This window comes from Microtus ochrogaster, linkage group LG3, assembly GCF_000317375.1.
Source record: "Microtus ochrogaster isolate Prairie Vole_2 linkage group LG3, MicOch1.0, whole genome shotgun sequence".
NCBI classification, from domain to species: domain Eukaryota; kingdom Metazoa; phylum Chordata; class Mammalia; order Rodentia; family Cricetidae; genus Microtus; species Microtus ochrogaster.
Window position 1 is genome coordinate 37,175,430 of NC_022029.1, and position 20,569 is coordinate 37,195,998.

Sequence of the window (20,569 nt, forward strand, 5' to 3'; positions counted from 1 at the left end):
TTTTCACCATGTCTGCCCTGAACACGGAACATATAACGAGCAGAGGCCCCAACTAACTTCAATTATATGGAATAATCAAATTCCGAAGTGCCCATTTGATCAAGATTGTTATTTATAGATAAATTGTTTCTTATCTCTAAAGATAATCCAGGATTCCTAAGTGTCTCCAGGAAAAAAAAAATGTTATACTCTACCAAATCTGAATACCAGAAAAATCTAACTGCAGGAAAATGAGGTTTATGCGCTACTGTTATACTGAACATTAACTCTTGAGGAAACACATGGTGGTCTTTTCTGTCTTTATCTAACCCAAGATCCAAATAGCAAATACACGTCTTAGAATTATATTAATGGGAGGAAGCCCCTCAAATTAGAGATGTGGTTTGATTATATAAGAAATATGTGCAATAAAAACCAATTAAAGAGGCCATAGTGATTCTGTTAATGCAATTGGATTTATCTTTTTATCCTTTCCCAACTGTTTTGTTACCCACTTTATATCATTTTTACAAAAAAAAATAAGCTGTAAAATACTAGAAAACTGGAATATTCATTTAAAAACTCACTTTCTCATTTATGGACATGGAAAACAAACCCACTGTATAACATTTAATTCAGACTTTAATTTCCAAGAAATATACTCCACAAAGCTTTCTTGAAGAAATGTAAGAGCTGTCAAAATACATATCTGTATTGTATTACATAACACATTTTATAAGACACTATAACATAGCATATAAAACTACAGTTATATATTGTACACCATCGTCATATTTAAGAAGTGTTTAGAAGTACGATATTGATAAGTAATCTAGAGTCATTTTAAAGTTTTCATTTAAAGAGTTTCAAAAGTTATTTATTTTTTATTTCTTTACATGTTCCTTTCTTGTCTCTAGATGAAAATTAATGAGCAATCAAAGGCATCGTAGAATTCTATGGTTCACTGATCACATACTCATTCACCTACAGAATGGATCTGTAGGATGGAAGTTTTAGTACAACATTTGCCTGGAATCAGATTATTTAAATAACACCTTGACTTCTGAATTTGAAACAAAAGCAATTACCACAAACTAAATTCAAACACTACAAGTGAAGATATTCCAACACGAAGACCTGAATAATTTTGTTTAGATTGTCAATGGTTGACTCATTCAGATTTTCTTCATTGTCATCCATGGTGTGCCAGACTTCCGGGAAGGGAGAAGCTATCAAGTGAAGAACCGGAACACCTGGTACGAGAGAAGCAACTTGTAAGTTAGTACCAATTTCCAGGGGGTCATCTAGAAAGTGATATTTGTGAGCAAAGCAAGTGCCATATCTTATAAGACACTTAATAATTCATTGTCTTACATAGACATCTTTATGTCTTACTTCAAGATAGCTTTATGTCTTGAAGTAGGAGTACTTTGAGGCTTGCCAAACAAACATCAATCGATCCTGTAAGGGATGCTAAGGCACCTACTGTCTGCAAGCTCTTGCTCTAGGAGTGTAAAGGCAAGACCTGGCTGATGTGGAGTTTACATCCTAGTGGAGAAATAAGCAGGCACATGCAAGATACAGTCATGGGCAGTGTTAAAGTGTTTCAAAAGTAACTAAATGAGGGTTGGGGATAAGGATGGAGGGTCGGCAGGTGGACTGAATGAAGAGCTGTTTAAAGCCAGGGAAGGCCTCTCCCAGAAGCCAACATTTAAATCAAGGAACAAACCCAGGAGAAAGCAAGCCAGGCAAAGATCTAGGAATGAACACCATGGGCAACAGTCTTCCCTAGTGCAAAGGTCATAAGGCTTGTCCTGCTTAGGGAACAGCAAGAATCACAGGAAGAAGTGGGAAGAGAAGTGGGAAATGGTTTTGAAACAGAATCAGAAAATGGAAGTCCTTTTAGGTCACAGTAAACTTTCCATCTTACTTGATAAGGCAGAAAACCACTGGAGCTTTAAAATGATATTAGCATAATTTGATTTACATTTTAAAAAGATGATTCTATTTTATGTGCAAAAAAAAATTGAGAGGCAATAGTAAAATTCAGAGACCAGTGGGGAGGCGACTTAAGGGTCACTGAGTTAATTTAGATTTTCACATTGAGACACAGGATATCTTGCTTATCAACCAGGCCACATCAAAGTTGTGCAAAGGACAAGAATGTAACTTAACTTTATGAAAGCCAAGGAAGGATGTCAGTGGTTCTAGGATTTCCTAAATCTATTATGAGTAGGGAGAAATAAAGACCTCATCAAGAATTTAGAACATCTTTCTCAAGAAAAAAGAAGCCATGAATGATGATATAATGGCTGAATTAATCGATTTATTATGCTTAATGACTCATCACTTATAGATTGTCTCAAATCAGGGGAAATGGGAATTATTGTGTCAGTTTGGAGCTGTATATAAGGTTCGGCTTAGATATGGTCTTGAAGACTCGAATTCACATGCAAGATGTAGCGGTTGAATTCAGAGAAAGGGCAGACTTAAGGGCAGCTCCAGCGCTCTGACTTGGGCAGCTGGATAAATGTAGATTGTTTACCGAAAAGGGCAAGACTAGGAAAGGAACATCCCATGCCACTTACTCTTCCATGTCAATGAACAATAATGTGCTCTTTGATTTCATCTGATATCCAATGAGAGAGGGTTGGTAAAGGGGTGGGGCTCTCTTTTTGTTTCGTTTTGTTTTGTCTGTATTTACTGTCTTTAATATTTTTCATACAATGTATTTTGATCATATTCTTTCCCCTTCCCTGGTATCCCCACCTCCTTACCCTCCCAATTTCATGTTCTTTCCCTCTCTCTAAAAAAAGAATCGCAACAAACAAACAAACAAAAGGCTAAAAATACCAAAACAAAACAAGCAAACAAAAGCACTCACACACAAAAACATGGAGTCCATTTTTGTGTTGACCAATAGGGCCTGCCCTGGAGTGCAGTTAATATATTCACTGTTACTGTTGGGAAAAAAAAAAGATTTTCCCTCGCCCAGCAAATATGAATTGCAAACAGCTTCTCGGTTATGGGTGGGACTGGGTATCTAATTATCTGGTAAGGGGACATTGGCTTATTACAAGCTGCATCTGAATAGTATCCGATCAATAGAGGCCAGGTAAAGGTGTGTCTAGATATCTCCGCATTATTTAATTTGGTTCAATTATCTAATGTCTATCTCGTAGCTATATAACCAAAAGACACATGTTGGGCAAAAATCTCTTATAGCATAATATACATATTTTCTTTTAAAGATAAGCTCTCATTCAAATTAATTTAATGACTATTTTACATCTTTATCATCTAAAGCTCAGTGATTATCAAAGATGAGGGGTGAGAAGGATGGAAGAAACAGGGAGAGGATGGGGAGAACGGTGGGAAATGCAAGCATGACATAGCCACTGGCAGTCCTGAAATCACATCTGTGACCTATACAAGCTCTTCATAAGATCGGGCCCACAACATCATGTCATGGAGGATGGAAGGTCTCATGAGGTCTCACCCCCTCTGAGAACTTACACGTACTTATAATGGTTGCTGGAGGAGGGAAAGACATCTATATCAATGGTGTAGGCACGGGTAAGATGTCTATGAATAACCTCTTGTCTGCTCTCTTGTAAGCAACCCTAATGAAACCCACTGGGTCATTAAAATACATGAAAGGGGAAGGAAGAATACTTGGGAAAAGGGAAGAGGGTAACAAAAGAGGGAGGGGACAAGAGAGGGCAAAGGGAAATGAATATGATCAAACTCCACTGAATACACATATGAAAATGTCACAACGAGACGCACTATGTACAATTAACATATAGTAATAAAAATAAAAAGGAAAAATGACATTGTTTAAAAATTTCAAAATGCACATAAAAGATACAATAGGCACAGAAGGGAAAATGAACGTGGACAATAATACACACACAGTTACCTTTTCTTAAAAATGGAATATGGTCATCTTGAATAATATTTCCATAACCAAAATTCTGGAAATACTTTCTCTCCAAAGAATGATCCTTGAGCAAACCCAATTCATAGAGTTCTTGTTCTGCAGGCAACAATCAGACAGTAGGTGAACATCTAGTTTTATCTGATCAAGACTTAGAATGCATCCTCACTTAGGGAGCTAGACATCTTATCACACAAGGAATTCTTCTGTAGACACATATCAGTGAACACAGCCACATCTGTGACAATAAGTGTCTAGACTTCACCTAAGTATATTATAGAGGAGATCAGAGACGAAGAGTCACACACGGCTCTGGCTTTGCTGGTGAGAACCTCTTTAAGGGTAGAATCTCAACAGAACAAGGGAGAGATTGAGAAGGAGAAAATGAGAGTCAAAGGTGTTGGGAAAACTCAGGTGCAGATGTCAATTGGTCCAGACGGTGCATGGGGAATGCTTACAGAGGGATGCTGGGCTTAAAAGTGGGCTATCAGAACGGAGTAGGATGAAGAAAATCCACTGGCCACTCTGGGGAAGAGACATCTAACTGTGACCTCTGTCAGGGATTTCCAAAGTGCGGTTCCTGATCAGTGGCCTCAGCACCACCTGGGAATGACTTAGAGATGCAAATTAGCAGGTACAACGTCAGGTTTAATGAATCTGAAATTCTGGGGCACAGCCCTATAATCTAGGCCTCAGCAAGCACTGGGGGGATTCTGGTCCACTCTAACGTGTGAGAACCACTGACCTACACAACCCATGGCTCTTGTCATCTTGTAACATACAGCTCGTGTTGTACATCACCCGTATGCCGTCTGTTACAACATGGTAAGAGACCATGAGATTAGGAAAGAAGGATGAAAGAACTCCCTAGCACAGCTCTTCACTTCTGTGATGTTAAATTACAAGGGGAAAACTGTACCCACTAGGAAGCAAGCATGTGTAGTGGGATTTTTAAGAACATTGAGAAAGCCCCAACTACCAACCAAAATAATATTCCTGTTTGTCAATATTTACATCTCCTTAACCATGGGGTACATTTTTTTTGTTATACAATTAAAGACATAGTTAAAGAGAATCCCTTGAAGGAGAACAGCACAATTGATTTTAATCTCAATAACGTAAATGTATTGTTATGTGCATTTTGGGAGCAGAAATAAGGGAACACATGGAATTCTTGAAAAGGCAAAGGAAGAAAACAGGAGACCAAAAAGAGATGGGAAATTAAGTTAAATTCAAGAGATTCTTCTGGCATAATTTCTAAGATTCTGTAAATGTAATGTTTTGATGTTCACATTTTGAAATAGAATTCCATGCAGGAAAATAAATCGGGCCTGTTGACAAATTAGGAATAATGAACTAATTGGTAGGGTAAGTCAGAAGTCAGCCAAGTGTTTTAAGCATTTACAGAGTGCGTTTAAATCACGAATTTTGAGTTTTAAAGAGTAGAGCTTGTCAGTAGGAAGACAATATTTTGCTCTTTCATAACTGGTGCTTACCAATCGCTTGGAGTCTACTAAACCATCTGGTAGTCTTGGGGAAAAAATTGTGAAATGTTGGATTTGCAGCTCCAATTAAATCTAGTAAGACCAACAGATCCTAAGGGAGAAAAATATCACTTAATCACAGTTGCTACCGAAGCATGTTTCAGGTCCATTAATAGAGAAAAACAGCCAAAACTAAATACCTTTAACTACTTGAGAATCACACCGAGAGCTATATGAATGGACAATGGGTTTAATAATATTTTCTAACCACTGTAGAGAACTCTTTAGGTCTTGCTTATGTCACATGGATAAATGGCGATGTATCATACACCAAATATGCATAACCCAGGATAGATTAGGAAGGCAGATTTGATGTATATTTCATGAATTGAAAAAGAATACATTTGCTTTGCTTTCGGACGGGAGTTCAAGCATGTCTGATCTTCTATGTCATTATAATTAGGCATTTAACTTTAATCTGTAATGATAGGGGTGCATGTGGACGGAAGCTATGACTCATGCAGCACGCAAGAAAAATTCCTCTAAAGGAAACTGTATACATCATGCTGCTGGATCGCCTTCTCCTTGTGTGGCAAGCCAGGAGCTCAGTTTAGCTAGTCTCTAAAGTCTCCCAGTTATAGCCTTCCATATTAAGCCAATGTTCCTTAGCTTATTTGACTCATAAAACCAGCAAGCTTGACGACTCCCTGAAGGCCACATCCTAGATTAAGTCTTCCCGATTTAGGTAAGTGAAATAATGTTCGGTTAACTACCTAGAGTGAAACCTGCCACATGCTGAGTAAATATTTTCAGACTTCACGATCCCTACAACAGCATATACACAAGTGACACATACATATACACATATATAATTGATACACATATGCATTCATTTGGGGAAATGCTTGTTTGAAATAGGACATATTCATGAGACTAGGTAAGTTTCTGTCTGGGAAATAAATGGTCTTTTCCATCACTGTGGATTATATATCTGGACTGATAAATAACTACTAATTATCTAGGTCTCCCCTCCTTTTCCTGCCCCCTGCTGAGCCACTCAGGAACAAGTAAATGAGTGAGGTGCTGACTACATGTCTTTGACCCATGGCAAGCTGCCAGTGTACCTGAGAAAGTCACGTTCACACGAGGCGTGTTAGCGAAACGCTTAGATGACAGTTTGTTCGTGTGATCCCTAGGGTGAAGGTCATCACCATGAGAAAGACCGGGGATGTGTACAGCAGAGTGGAGGGGTCAGGGAGAATGTGGAGAACACTGGGAGGAAGGAAATCCCAAGCATAGCACAAAGTTCTATGCTGGGGTTGGTGGGTACTTATAACAAAATGAAGATCAAGCATGGGAAGAGAGTCTCCGAAGAGGATTTACTGGCAGGGCACAGAATGAGGATGAATTGAGGTTGGAGCTGGACCCACTGCTTAGTAATAGCAGCAGAATTGTTAGGCATCCTTCAAATGTCTCTACCCTCCCATCAAAAACGCCAAATCAGCCCACCCCATCAAGGTGACCATTTCTGCTGCAGTCACCTTACTGCTTTAAGCGCATGGGGAGTTTTTCACTCTGTCCTTCTTGCTCCATCCCCTGCAATGCTCATTCTCCTCTGCCTGAAAAAGGCTTTCTCTCTCCACACCACACAGTACTTGGGGTGGGGCTGTGCACAAGCAGAATCTAATGATTCTTTAATCTGATTTTCACATCATTTTAATTAAGCTCAGCCAAACACAGCTTCTAACACAGAATCATTCTTTTTAGCTCTGGGATTCCTCAAAAATCCAATGCTTGCCAAGGAATGTTCTACAATAAACAGTGCTCTGAAGATTTCGTGGCACTTCTAAGTCTTTACTTGGTCTTAGAAGCCTTTTCTCTGGAGACATGGACAGAGTTATAGAGCCAAGGTAACTCAGACTAACCATGCCGTGCAGTTGGTTGGTGCCTCTCGATCCAGGAGGGTGTGGGGTTGATGCCATCTTCTGGGCTAAGTGCCGAGACCCATACAGAGAATCTCGAGGAGACCAGTGAAGAAAAGCCTCTTCTCCATCAAAGAAAATTAGCTGGAGCGAGAGATCTGGCTTGGAACCAGAGACATCCTGGTAAAAAGTACAATTTGAAAAATAAAACAAAACCAATGGAAACTCTAATGCCAACCAATCACAGACTCCCAAACTATATTTAAAAAGCACTTAGCGAGGACATATTGACCTGGGGTTTCTTCGGAGGTATCTATGAACACTGTATCTTCAGGGCGGATTCATGGTGATCATCAGTGGGGGAAAAATGAGCAAAAATGCTACACTCAATTAAAAACTCACATTCTTTCTTACTAACTGAGCAAAAAGATGTTCCATGAAACGAAGATGTCCAAGCAAGTGAAGATGTGCCAAAAGTTACTTCACACCACTTCCGTTCCAAACACCATCAGACCATGCAAATTCCACTCCTTCTAAAACTAAATGTCTTACATTTGGTCTTACTCCGTAGCGAATAGTTAGACTGTAGGGCTGCTGAAATGCACACAGCGGCATACCACAGAACTCCCCTTTAGGTACATGTGTGGCCCCAGATGCAGCCTCTCCAGGGCTACACCTCTTGGGAGTGTCCTACATCCTGTGACCAGGAACTGGGAACTCTCTACAGGGCCACCACCTCCACAGCTCCCCAGAGGTTGGCTGAGGCTGCTGTAAAACCTGCACCACAGCTCCACAGCTCACTCCTCCTAATCCCTGTTCATTCCTCTCCCAGCGGCCAATGTTGATCCAAGGCCACTCCCTACTCGCTGACCTGAATGCTCATCAGATGAGGTTCCACCTCGGAATGTGCTTCCTGGGTACCCAACCTAGAACAACTGGGTACCTACTTCTCACCTTACCGAAGTCTGAAATGTGTTACTGGATTTTAGTTCAAGAGTCTGTTGGTGTAGGGACACAAACAGAATAATTATAGTGTTTTTCTTCAGAGCCTAGACATTTGGTGAGTTAGGAGAGATAAATACATAAGCGTGATATGTAATATGCCAAGAGCTCGAGCATAAAACATTCATCCGCTAAAGATGGGGAGGAAGGAGAGATGAAGTCCTTGGGGCATCAAGCAAGGCTTTGTGAGACAGTATTTGAGCAAATTAAAAAGATTTACATATTTTTATTGTCTGGCCATGACTCTCCTGTGCAGATCAATCCTCTGGGTATTCAAATTCCCAAGTTCATTCTCACCAGAACTCCAAATCCACTTAATCTCACCTCTTCACAGCTACACTCCTAGAAGGACCCTATTTAGTCCCATGTTTGGTCAAATTCTTGGTAATCATTTCAGTCCTTCCCTTATATATACTTCAATATTTCTCTCTCCATAGCCACATTTTCATGGAATAATAATAATAATAACATGGAGTACCATTCTCTACCTATTCCGTGCTTATTCTCAAGAGGCCGAACCTGGCCTGGACAAAATAAACAACCATGCCATTTGCTAGCTTGGAATCTGTGAGCAGAAGCCAGGCAGTGGTGGCACATTCCTTTCATCCCAGCACTTGGGAGACAGAGGCAGGTGGAGCTCCGTGAGTTCGAAGCCAGTCTGGTTTACAAAGCGAGTTCCAAGACAGCTAGGACTGTTATACAGTGGAACCTTGTCTCAGAGGAAAAATCCATCATCAGAAATTTCGATGCAGCCTCTTGTGTTGACTGTAAGTTGTGTGTATTTTCTGGGTCCATCCACTCTCAACCCCAGTGTTTCACACTCTCCCTAGCCTACAGTCCTCACTGCCCAGTGCTGGCCTTGATTTCTTCTTGCCAGTCCCATTAGACTCCAATCTCTCCACATAAGCAGTAAATTCCAACTGCCAGAGGGCACTGCTTTAGCAAACACTATCTCACCTACATCAAGTTTTCTGTCTTTGCTGGATATTGCTACGGGCATACTACCTCCACTAACTGTTGACCTGGTCCCCTATTTATAGAAAAGCTTGCCAGAAGAGTTCCGTGTTTACACTGTCAGAATCCACTTTTTTTTTTTTTTAATCTCGTAATGCCGGGGATTGAAGCAAGGCCCCCACGCGTGCAAGGCAAGTGCTTTACCAACTGAATCACGCTCCCAGGCTTTCCATGTGTTCTGTTCTTCTTACATCTGTCCCTTCAGGCTTCCTATCCTCCAGCTACTAAAACTGGTCTTGTCAAGAACACCTACGACCTGTACCTTACTAAACCCAAAGGTCAACTCTCGGTCTTCACCATTCTTGACCAGCATAACCGCTGCTCCATCCTGGGTACAAGTCTTCCATTTGCCTCCTAGGACACCACCTCCTCGTCCCTCTATCAGGAGATGGAATTTAGTGCCTAAGCAGAGAGACTGGCGTCATCTAATGAGACTGGCAAGAGGAACTCAAGGCCACTACTTGGGGATGAGCCTGGGCGAAGTAAGGAACTACCAGTTACGGAAAGGAAGAGTGTGAAAGACCAGAGCTGAGGGTGAGTGGACCCAGACAACACAGACTTTATTTTTTTTTGTTTTTTTTTTTTTTGTTTAGCCATAAAACATTTATTGATGGAGAGAGGGATAGAAGGAGAGAGGGAGACAGAGAGAGAGAGAGAGAGAGAGAGAGAGAGAGAGAGAGAGAGAGAGAGAGAGAGACATGCGCACGCCAAGGAAACAGAAAGGAAAGAAGCCACAGGCTTTATTTTGTACAGACACACACTTCTCAGAACTTTTCTCTCTCCTTGGTACAGCCTAAACTGGCTGCTCACTTGCCCAGCCATTCATCTCCTCTCTCACCTTTCACACCACCCTGGCGCCCACCTCTTCTTCTCCAGTACCTAGAACCCCAGGACTTCATCTTCTCTGACTTCCTGGATTTTTTTTTCTCCCTTATTTTTACTGGAGCAAATTTCGATAACACTTTTAAAATGGAACAGTGCATAAGAGCAAATATTTTAAACACGTAAAAAAAAAAAGTCTTTGTACTGTGATTTCATGTGGCAAATGATTTTTTAAAAAAAAAAATTAAGGCATAATGCCACTGTTTCCTAGCTTCCAAGATTCCTACTGAGAAGTCCAGCATCATTTTCATTCTTGCTACTATTATATGACCTGGGATGACCCCCACAAAAGAACTCAATATTATTTTACTTTGGTTCTTTTTCTTCTTTCTAGAAAAGATAGTTCATCTACTTCAGAATTCTATGTTCTTAGTGACTTTTTTGAATAATATTTTTAATTTCAAATTTCCTAGAGCGCTTTGCTATGATGTGATTATTCTGTTATTAAATACTCTTGTTTTGTTTCATGAATATAAACTCTCTTGTTTCTAAGGATTTTCAAGTAGTGTCAAGCTATCTTCTGCCCCTTGCACTATTCTGTTTCCTCTGACTTCATGTTTCAGTTTGCATAATTAGCTTTTTTTGCTTTTCTCCACAGTGGAAACTGTTCGCCAATATCTGGCCACACCTGCTGTTCATTTGTATTGAAGAACACGGTACTAAAACGTTCACTGGAGACACAAATTGGTTGGTTTTACCACGGTCACTTCAGAGCTTGTGCCTATTCAATGTTCTCATTTAAGATCGCCAAATATTCCCCCTTGGCATTCCTTTCTGTGGCCTCTGCATTCTCTGCCTGCTGCTGGCTTTCTGATTCTAGAAATGGAAGACAGGCTGAAGACCTCGCTGCTCGGCATGCTGGTCACCTGATCTCCTTGACTTCCCTGGGGATGGCACACACATACCCACCTCACATCCCTACCGTCTCGTTGCCGGAGACAAGTTAATAAATGCGTCAACAGTCAAGGGACAAGGATGTGTCCCTGACAACAATGGGAGGCCACAGCAAAGGCGCGAGGTACAAGATGTCAATATGTGATTGCTGTCCTGTTACAGGAGGTCGGTGGGAAGGGCTGCAGAGAGCTGGGACAATAATACCATCTGCCATCCGGACCACTTCCCACCACCACTTGCCCAATTCATGATAGCAAAAGAATGTACATCCCACAGATTCAGTCAGAATCAGCTGTAAACAAAGCTGATACAGTTTGCATTCGAAATTAGCCCATTCTAACGATTGCTCCCATCACCCCTTACCTCTAATAGAGACAGTAGTTCAGAGATGGCATACAGCGCCTAAAATAATTTCCTGAGGATCCCCATTCAACAATTCAGACATTTCTACTTCTTTTCTTTTTGCTATTACTGGTACTACTATTATAATGATCATTGCCTTTGTGGGGCAGTGTCTCTCTATGTAGCCCTAGCTCACCTGTACCTTGCTATGTAGTCCAGAATGGCCTCCAAGTGATGCCAGCCCTCTTCCCTCAGCCTCACAAGAGCTGGGATTACAGGAATATACCACAACGCCCACCTTGGCCCCCCCCTATTTCTCATACTAACTGCAGGTGTGTGCTACGTGGAAAGAAGGCGAAGTGGGTCAGCTAAGCAGAACTGTGTGCCAAGCAGAACTATGCCTTCAAGTTGCATCTTGTTCAGTCCGTGTCTTTCTGTTAGAATCGTAAGCACAAAAACTTAAAATGGCATGTCTGGTTATGGATTCCCTCATCCACTGCTGGGATGGTTGCAGTTCAAAGCGGGGCAGGGCAGTACAAAGGCATCATAGAAGGCTCAGAAAACAAAATAAAATGTGAAACAAGTATTGAAAGGGTATAAACAATCCTTGCTTTCTTCAAGTTCTGAATATCCAGCAAAAACAGAACCAAATATCTCTATTACTTCCATTACAAGATAAACCTTTTATTTCTATACTCTCATTGTATCAAAGGCTGGACCCGTCATAAAGCCCAGGGTAGCATTGGCTGCCCGTGAACAAAGCTTTTGTATTCACTTAGTCATGTTTACTGTTATGAGCAGTATCAGAGTAAAACGTCTCGTTTAGCACTTTCCCCCAATACGCCCTTTAGGAACACAGAGAAATAAATCTGAAATAAAATCCGAGAGTCCCAGAAGCGTTCTGAGCTTCAGGCATAACAAAAGCTCTGCTATGCTATGAAAAGCTGAGCCTTGATCCGCAGGTACAGCGAAAACACATTTCTGCCTTGGGCTTTGCATCTCGGTATGTCTGAATTACTCACAGGCTGGAGATCTCCCACCGCCCTCCCCCAACTCCAGAGCCACCCTCTCCCAGCAGAAGGTTGTGATGTTTTACGGCTGTATAAACAAAGAAGAATAAGCATAGTCCTCTATGAAACATAACCCGCATACTTAAGCCTGCTCCATCCTTCCTTCTATGCCATTATTTGCAAAGAAACAGTTGTGTTCAATTGGATTTGAGCTGTCAGCTAATGGACACACTGTCATTTGTCTGTGAATTACTGCCCATGGTAATATGGGCAGTATTACCATGCATGCGATCTTCCAAATACCACTCCTTCCATCTCTTATTTTTTTTAACAAATTATTTTAAAATGTACCCCAAAGCTTTGATTTCCAAATGACTTTTCCTCCAAAGATTCTAGAATTCACAGAGTCGCTGCTAATTTTTTTTTTCATCCTAGGAGTCAGCAGAAAGAAAGCAGTTACCTTCAAGGAATGGAGTTTCTTGTCTAAGGCACGAGCAAGTTCCAACATCATTGCGCACGGCACAGCGGAATCAGTGGCTCCCACAAACACTCTGTTGTTCCATCGAGGGAAATATTTGGAGTCATAGTGGCAGGCAAGGACCAAGTGTCGTTTAGCTTCCGGGTTAAGAGTGCTGATGATATTCGAGAAGGACCGTTGCCCATAGGGTGTCTCACTCAAGAAGGTGTCAACTTCCACGACCCACTCAGCCTGAAGTCTCTGGATTCGCTTTATGATGTGCTGATGGAAACAGTAGTTTTCATCTGTTAGCTATGTCTCTAAAATGGTAGGTGATGCCTCCTTTGGTTACTGTCAGAAACAGAGTCTTACTCTATAGTCCTATAGGCTGGAATGAAGCTAAGTACCCTGGGCTAGCATGGAGTTCGTGCTTCTTCCTCATCGTTCCAAACTGGGATTACGGACATATAAGCTCTGCATGCTTACTGGCAGAAATAGCATTACTACTGGTTGTTATTTGAGTTCATAGCAATTGAAAGGAAGAGAGGCCAATCTCCCTCACTCCTGACCTTTCATCTACTTATCCATCCCACTCCGTTGTCAATACTTACCAACACTAGCAATCTGCTGTAGATCTTTTTATAACCCTCTTCTGGATTACACAAACTTCATCAGCATACAGGTACACATACATTTTTAAAAGAGGGAACGGGTGTTCTTTTGTAGGAAAAGTGGCCCACTTTACATAATATTCTACCCTTGCTTTGTCCCCTTAGCAATCTATCATGGTCGAGGGACAAATCCAGGTCAGCACTCCTAGAAACCACTTTGAACGTTTGTAAGAATCAGGGTAGTCTGAGAAGTTAAGCATATCAAATCTCTAAGCCTCCGCCCTAAGCTCTCAAAGCATCACAAATGGCAGCTCTGTGTGCACATGTGCCAAATACACAGAATTTGTGCTCCAAGTCCTACAGATGTTCGTGTGGAGTGAACACTAGTGGAAGATACAAGCACCCATCTGATGAGGGTTGTACAGAAAGTTTCCACGGCAACAGATGGATGGGGATACGGTCAGGCTCTGCCTATCGTAAGAATCAATAAGTAACTCTGACCCAAGTCTTTCTTCTGTATCCAAGCTATGTCCAGACCTGATTCTCTCTGCACTGTCTCCCGGCCACTCTGGGCTTTCTGCGCAGCACAGGAACTGAGGCAGGAAGCAGGAAGTGGAGAAAGGAACAGCATGCCAAGGACTGGAAGTGTCTTCCTTGAGAATCTAGTCTTATGGTGTGAGACGTGAGGGAGGAACTCATCACTATTGCATTTTGCTTTTTCCCATCCTTATTTTTCCCTGGCCTCATTTCTCTCTTTATATTTCTTTATTCCCCCCTCTAGTATTGTGTTTGTCTTTGCAAGGTACCTTATTAAAAACATTTCTCAACCTCAGTCACAAATCAGACATTATAATAACTGACAATTTGTCCCACAGCTAACATCTAGGAAGGAGGGACACTGAGTTGATGAACAAACAGCTCACAATCGCTGGAAACAAATGGAGGGATTTTTCTTTTCCTTCCAAAGAAACACAGGATTTTCTATTCCAGCCAAGTCTTGTGTGGCCTACAGCCTGCTGATGTAACACGACACACAGGCAGAAAGGGCTTTGGACAAACTAGAACAGGAAGCTTCCAAGGAAAGAGGAACTTACCCAGAGGGCTGGAGGCTCTGAGACTCACCATCAATCTTGAAGAAGCCAAATAAACAGAGGGATCCCTTTGGTCTGTGCAGCTGCTAAGTTAGTCTTTACCTTACACAGCGTTTTGCATTCCTCCCCTTCCTTTCCGCTACGACTCTACATGCTGTCCTTTCCCAAGTCATCAAAAGAAGCATTTAAAGCCTTTCACTTCGCATTTACTTTGCTATTCCCCACAACTCCTATGCTATGCTCTGCTTACAGAGATCTGTTCCACGAGCAGCTGGTTGTAACAGTAAATGTGGGCTAGTGTAGTGAGAATGTGTGAAAGTCACATGACCTAGAACATCGGTTGTTGGACTAGAGAGAGAAATCACTGTGCATCTAAGATGAGATTTTCCAAACATGAAAACGAGTTATCCCTAGACTTTGTACAACTCCAGAACATCTGGTGTCCAGATGACAAACCGTTCCCTAAAATGGCTTCTTGATACCAATAGTAGCCTGAGAAGTGAACTGGGATTTTAAAGTATCTGTCAAAGGTTATCTGTTAGCATTGTTTAGAAGCCTCACCCAGAACCTCACTTCTCATCTCAGTAAAAACCTCAGTAAGATCCCTGAAGGAACCTTTCTTTCTGTATCTAACATATATATTTTTAGTTCTCTTAGTAACTAAGATGAAATTAGGATACTAATACTCATGGTGTTTTTCAACTTTCAGATTTATTTAGTCTCTATGTCTCCAGCAGAAGGCTGAAGGGAGTTCCTCCAACCACTGCTTTTATCACAATATTCCTAAGGTTTAAGCATCATTGTCTCCCTGACTCAAAGGGATCAAAGACTTGCCCTCCAGGAATGATGAAGAGGGAGCGCTGGTAGACTATTATCCAGCACTCTGATTCTGCTGAGCCTGCTCTCTAGTGGTGTGGGCCGTCCTTCTGAATATGTGTTGTTTTTATTGGTTAATAAATAAAGAAGCTGCTTTCAGCCAATGGCTTAACAGAACACAGCCAGGCTGGAAAAGCTATATGGAGAGAGTAGGCAGAGTCAGTGAGAAGTCATGTAGCTCCACTGGAGACAGACACAAGCCGCCAGCTGGAACCTTGCTGGTAGGCCATGAGCCTCGTGGTAAAATATAAAATAATGAAAATGGATTAAATTAAGATGTAACAGCTAGCCAATAAGAAGCTAGAGTTAATAGGCCAAGCAGTGATTTAACTAATATAGTTTCTGTGTGGTTATTTCGGGGTTGAACAGCCAGGAATAAACAAGTGGCCTCATACAAACTCCAGTGACTGAATGTATATCTTTTAAATCATAACAATACCTGTGTATGCTGTTTATGCTGTATGTTCCATAAATGACAAAGCTTCAACAATGTTCACTATTTTATGGCCTTCCAGAATCCATAAACAAGGAACTTGGGCTTCAAGTATGCATATATGTATCTGAGCATAGACAGACTTCTGAACCAGCAGAGTGAGAAGATGCAGAAGGCGAAATCAAGAGAGTATCATAGCCGTGGATTGTTTTCTGATGAGGAGCTGAGGACTTTGGCAAACAAGAATTCGGAGCATTTAAGAAAATTCTTGTGGGGCAGAAGTTCATTTACCATTGATCTGATTTTTCCCCAAACCTCCAGTGATAGAAAATCAAGCAGATCTGAGTTCAAGTTGCTAGTACACATTTAACTGTAAATAATACATCCTGGGAGAGTAAGGCAGGAGGATTGTCTCAAGTTTAAGTCCATCCTGGGCTACATGGTAAGTTCTAGGCCAGCCTGGATTGAAGACAGATACTGTGTATCAAAAAATGTATATGAATAAAAAGAAAGGAAAGGAGGAAGTGAGGAAGGGAAGAATGAAAGTTAGCCATCTTAGTATCATCATCATCATCCTGCCACTGCCCGGCGTCATCCATGGCTATAATACTCACTTGATTCAACTTTTACATCTTCTTACTCCATTGGTTCAGAAGGCCATCTATCCTCAGATACACATACATTCCTTAAGGCTGAAAGTTCGCTAGGGTCTCAGTAGAGAAGCTATTCAAACAAAAAGCAGGAGACTAAAAAGCCAACAAACACGGTTGCCAAGGTTACAATTGGGGGACAGAAGCTACACCGTAGATAAAGAAGAGCTATGATTTGGGTAAAAGAAACATGCAGGCACAGCGGTCGTTGCCGAGGTTTTTGTCTAAGAAGTTGAGCAAGTAGAATATTCAGTAAGGGGCTTTGAGAGGCCAGTTTCGTTCCTTCCCAAGCTCTCCCCCTGAATGGGATTAGTTCAAAAAAGCAGACATGGAGAGGTAGAATTTCACGTTGCTCAGGCACATTGACACAGCACAGAGAAGTTCAAGGTTTAGCCCTGTTTACGACTTATTCTACCCTTTACAGCAGTGTCATCCAAACCGCAGTAATAAAATCAGTGAACCTAGGAACTAGTTTAGTGGGTCACCATGAGTATTTCCTTCAATTCACAAAATAGAATTTACAATATCCAAGAAAATTACTGATAATGAGTAGTTTTCCAAAAAACTTAGGTTACAGCTAAATATATTGCTATACATCCTCGTCTGTGAAATACACAATAGGTTTCTACTGTGGGTCAAAGCAAATGTTTGAGAAGCTCAACTCTAGACAGAAGCTGATCGCTGTGCATAGCCACACACACACACACACACACACACACACACACACACACACACATTTCCCACAAGAGGAAAGAAAGCTAGCAGCTCGGTAACCCCCTCTTGTCTCGAAACTGCTAAGCAAGCACTATAAAAATCTGTTAAAGTTTGGACTCTAGGGTCGACAGAAGTTGGTTAGCAAGCTAGGAATGTATTATTGAAGTGACCAAGAGTGGAGGAGTTAGTATCCTGTATTGTTGCTGCTATAGCCAAGACAGTGATTTCACACAGAAACTGATTTTCAGTGCATGGGTATCGCTCAACCCAGAACAGACATTTACGCTCCGATGTTCGACTTCCTTGACTACCTCTGCTAGTGAGTAATGAGATGTTGTATCCAGATGTTACACAACTGAGAACTTTAGCCATCATCTTATCCCCCACGGTGAAGCAAAACATTTAAAGCCTTTAGGTGAGTGAGCTATGTTCTTACCTGACGGGCAGAATAGCTTCCGGGTGATCCTGGATAGCGTTCTATCAGCAATGGTCTCAACTCATTTTGCCACATTTCAGAAATACTGGTGCCTTCTGCAACTTGGCGAAGAGATGAATAATTCAAATGTACTGGCTGATGGTGGTTCTGCAATTAAATAAAATGATTTAGTTCTAATTGCATATGATAAGACAACATGGTACATCTGTGATTTGTAGCCCTAAAATCACAAAATCAAAGGAATAAGGGTTATGGCACATGAAATAAAGGACTCAACTTAAAATTAGCTCCTTGATTCTTCCAGATTTGACAAGTTGTTTTAAAAAACAAAATTGACAGTATGCTTTTATTGTGAGAATTTTTCACACACTTAAAACCTGTGCAACTTAAATGGTTTTTCTGGATAATTGCATTATAAAACAAAGGTGTAAAAATAACAATTACGGGCTGGCAAGATGACTCAGCGGATAAGCACTTGCCAACAGGCATGAAGACCTGATTCTGTCTCCAGGACTCCCATGGTGGAAGAAGAGAATTGACGCCAGCAAGGTGTCCTCTGATCTACGCATACACACCATGGTACACACACACACACATGCACACGCACACACATGCACATATATACACACACATGCATACATGCACACGCACACATAGACACACACACGCACATGTACACACACCATGGTTGACATGATGGTATACATGTACATATACACACATCATGGTTTACATGTACACATACACGTCACGTTATACACAAACACACACACCATGGTACACACACACATGCACACACATGCATATACACACACATGCACACACATGCATATACACACACATGCACACACATGCATATACACACACATGCACGTACACATGCACACTCACACATATACACATATACGCATACACCATGGTTTACATGTACATACACACATGATGATATACATGTACATATACACATATCATGGTTTACATGTACACATATACATCATGTTATACACATGCATGCACACACACACCATGTTTACATACACACATACCAGGGTATACATGTGCATATACACACACATCATGGTTTAAATGTATACATCATGTTATACACACACACCCCATTGTTTACTTATATACATTCCATGGTATATATGCACATACACACATCATAGGACATATACATACACACATCATGATATACATGTACATACACACATACACATAAATAATTGTAATTTAAAAATTTTATGTAGTACCAACACTTAGGAGTCAGAAACATAAAGATCACAAGTTCAAGACCAGCCTAGCCTGTACAGAAGAACCCTATGTTAAAACACCAACATGACAAAAACAAAAAAGAACTATTATGAGACTATTACCTGAAGAAAGTTTAATACTTAAAAAGCTGTTGACAGTAAAGAAATGAACTTTGCTAGTATGGCTCTTTTATGAAAGGCAGTGCATTGTGGGTATTTCAAAACTGCCTGTCAGAGAAGTTGGAGGCCATCTATACAAACTCCATGGCATCAGCCAAGTCTCCTAATGTATCACTCCCCAGAAAACACTAGTCAAAAAGTTTGTTCTAGAGCTACACTATCCACTACAGGAAGCCACTAGCCACGCATGACTAAAGACTTGAAATGTAGCTTGTGAATTGAGATGTGCTTTACATGCAATAGACATACCAGGTTTGGGGCTTTGGGGTTTTTCTTGGCGGTGGCGTGATGTAGGAAGTCCTTCTGTATATATGTTGCTTTTATTGATTAATGAATAAAGAAACTCTCCTGGCCTGTCATAGGGCAAAAGAGTAGAACTAGGCAGGGAAAACTAAACTGAATGCTGGGAGAAGGAAGGTGGAGGTGGAGAAGCCATGTAGCCCCATCAGAGACAGACGTCGGAACTTTACCCGGTAAGCCACAGACTTGTGGTAAACATAGATTAATGGAGGTGGGTTAATTTAAGATGTGAGTTAGCCAGAAATATGCTTAAGTTATTGGCCAAACAGCATTGTGAATACTATGGTTTCTGTGTGATTATTTCAGGGCTGAGCAGCCAGGAACAAACAAGTAGGTTCCTACTACAACAGTGGTGGTGATTTGTTTTGTTGGTGGTGGTGGTGGTAATGGTTTTCTTGTTTTCTTTTGTTTTGCTTTTGCTTTGATACAGTGTCTCACTATGTATCCTTGGCTGATCAGGAACTTATTATATAGATCAGGCTGGCCTCCAATCCTTGGATTAAAGGTGTGCGCTACCACACCTAACAAACATACCAGTTTCGAAGACATTTTGATTTTTAAAAAAGTTATCTCATTCATATTTTTTAGTTATGTACTGAAACAACTTTAACATACTGTAAATGAAATAACAGTTAAAATTAATTTCACCTTTTACCTTTTAACATAGTTGCTAGAACATTTTAAATTATATTCCTGGGGATTAAAGAGATTGTTCAGTGGTTAAGGGCACTGGCTGCTCTTCCACAGAACCTGGTTTTAATTCCCAGGGGCTATATGGTGACTCATTCATACCCATATAAAACTTTACTCCTAAAGAAATTCAATACCCTCTTCCTGTATCTGTAGGCATAAGGCATGCACGTGGTACACAGACATACATGTGTCTGTAGGCATATGGCACAAATATGATACACAGACATACATGCAGATAAAATGCACATAAACATTGTGCTCACTAATTCTGTGTCCACTTGACACAGGCTATAGTTACCTGAGAGATGGGAACCTCAAGTGAGAAAATACCTATAGGTAAATTTCATAGTGATTGATGGGTGGGCAGCCCATGGTAGGTGGTGCCATCCCTGACCTGGTGGTCCTG

At 41.0% G+C, this 20,569-nt stretch overlaps 1 protein-coding gene across 1 annotated transcript in view; it reads right to left on the minus strand.

Annotated features, from left to right (window-relative positions):
• Nucleotides 1–607: 607 nt before the first annotated feature.
• Nucleotides 608–20,569, minus strand: part of Qpct (glutaminyl-peptide cyclotransferase) — a 28,511-nt gene continuing 8,549 nt past the window's right edge. The window contains exons 2-7 of the mRNA XM_005360771.2: nucleotides 17,738–17,884; nucleotides 12,930–13,208; nucleotides 7,329–7,505; nucleotides 5,416–5,515; nucleotides 3,902–4,018; nucleotides 608–1,232 (exon numbers count right to left, since the gene is read on the minus strand). Of these exons, the coding sequence (XP_005360828.1) occupies nucleotides 1,087–1,232; nucleotides 3,902–4,018; nucleotides 5,416–5,515; nucleotides 7,329–7,505; nucleotides 12,930–13,208; nucleotides 17,738–17,884 (966 nt within the window). The 3' untranslated portion in view covers nucleotides 608–1,086. The remainder of the gene's footprint in view (nucleotides 1,233–3,901; nucleotides 4,019–5,415; nucleotides 5,516–7,328; nucleotides 7,506–12,929; nucleotides 13,209–17,737; nucleotides 17,885–20,569) is intronic.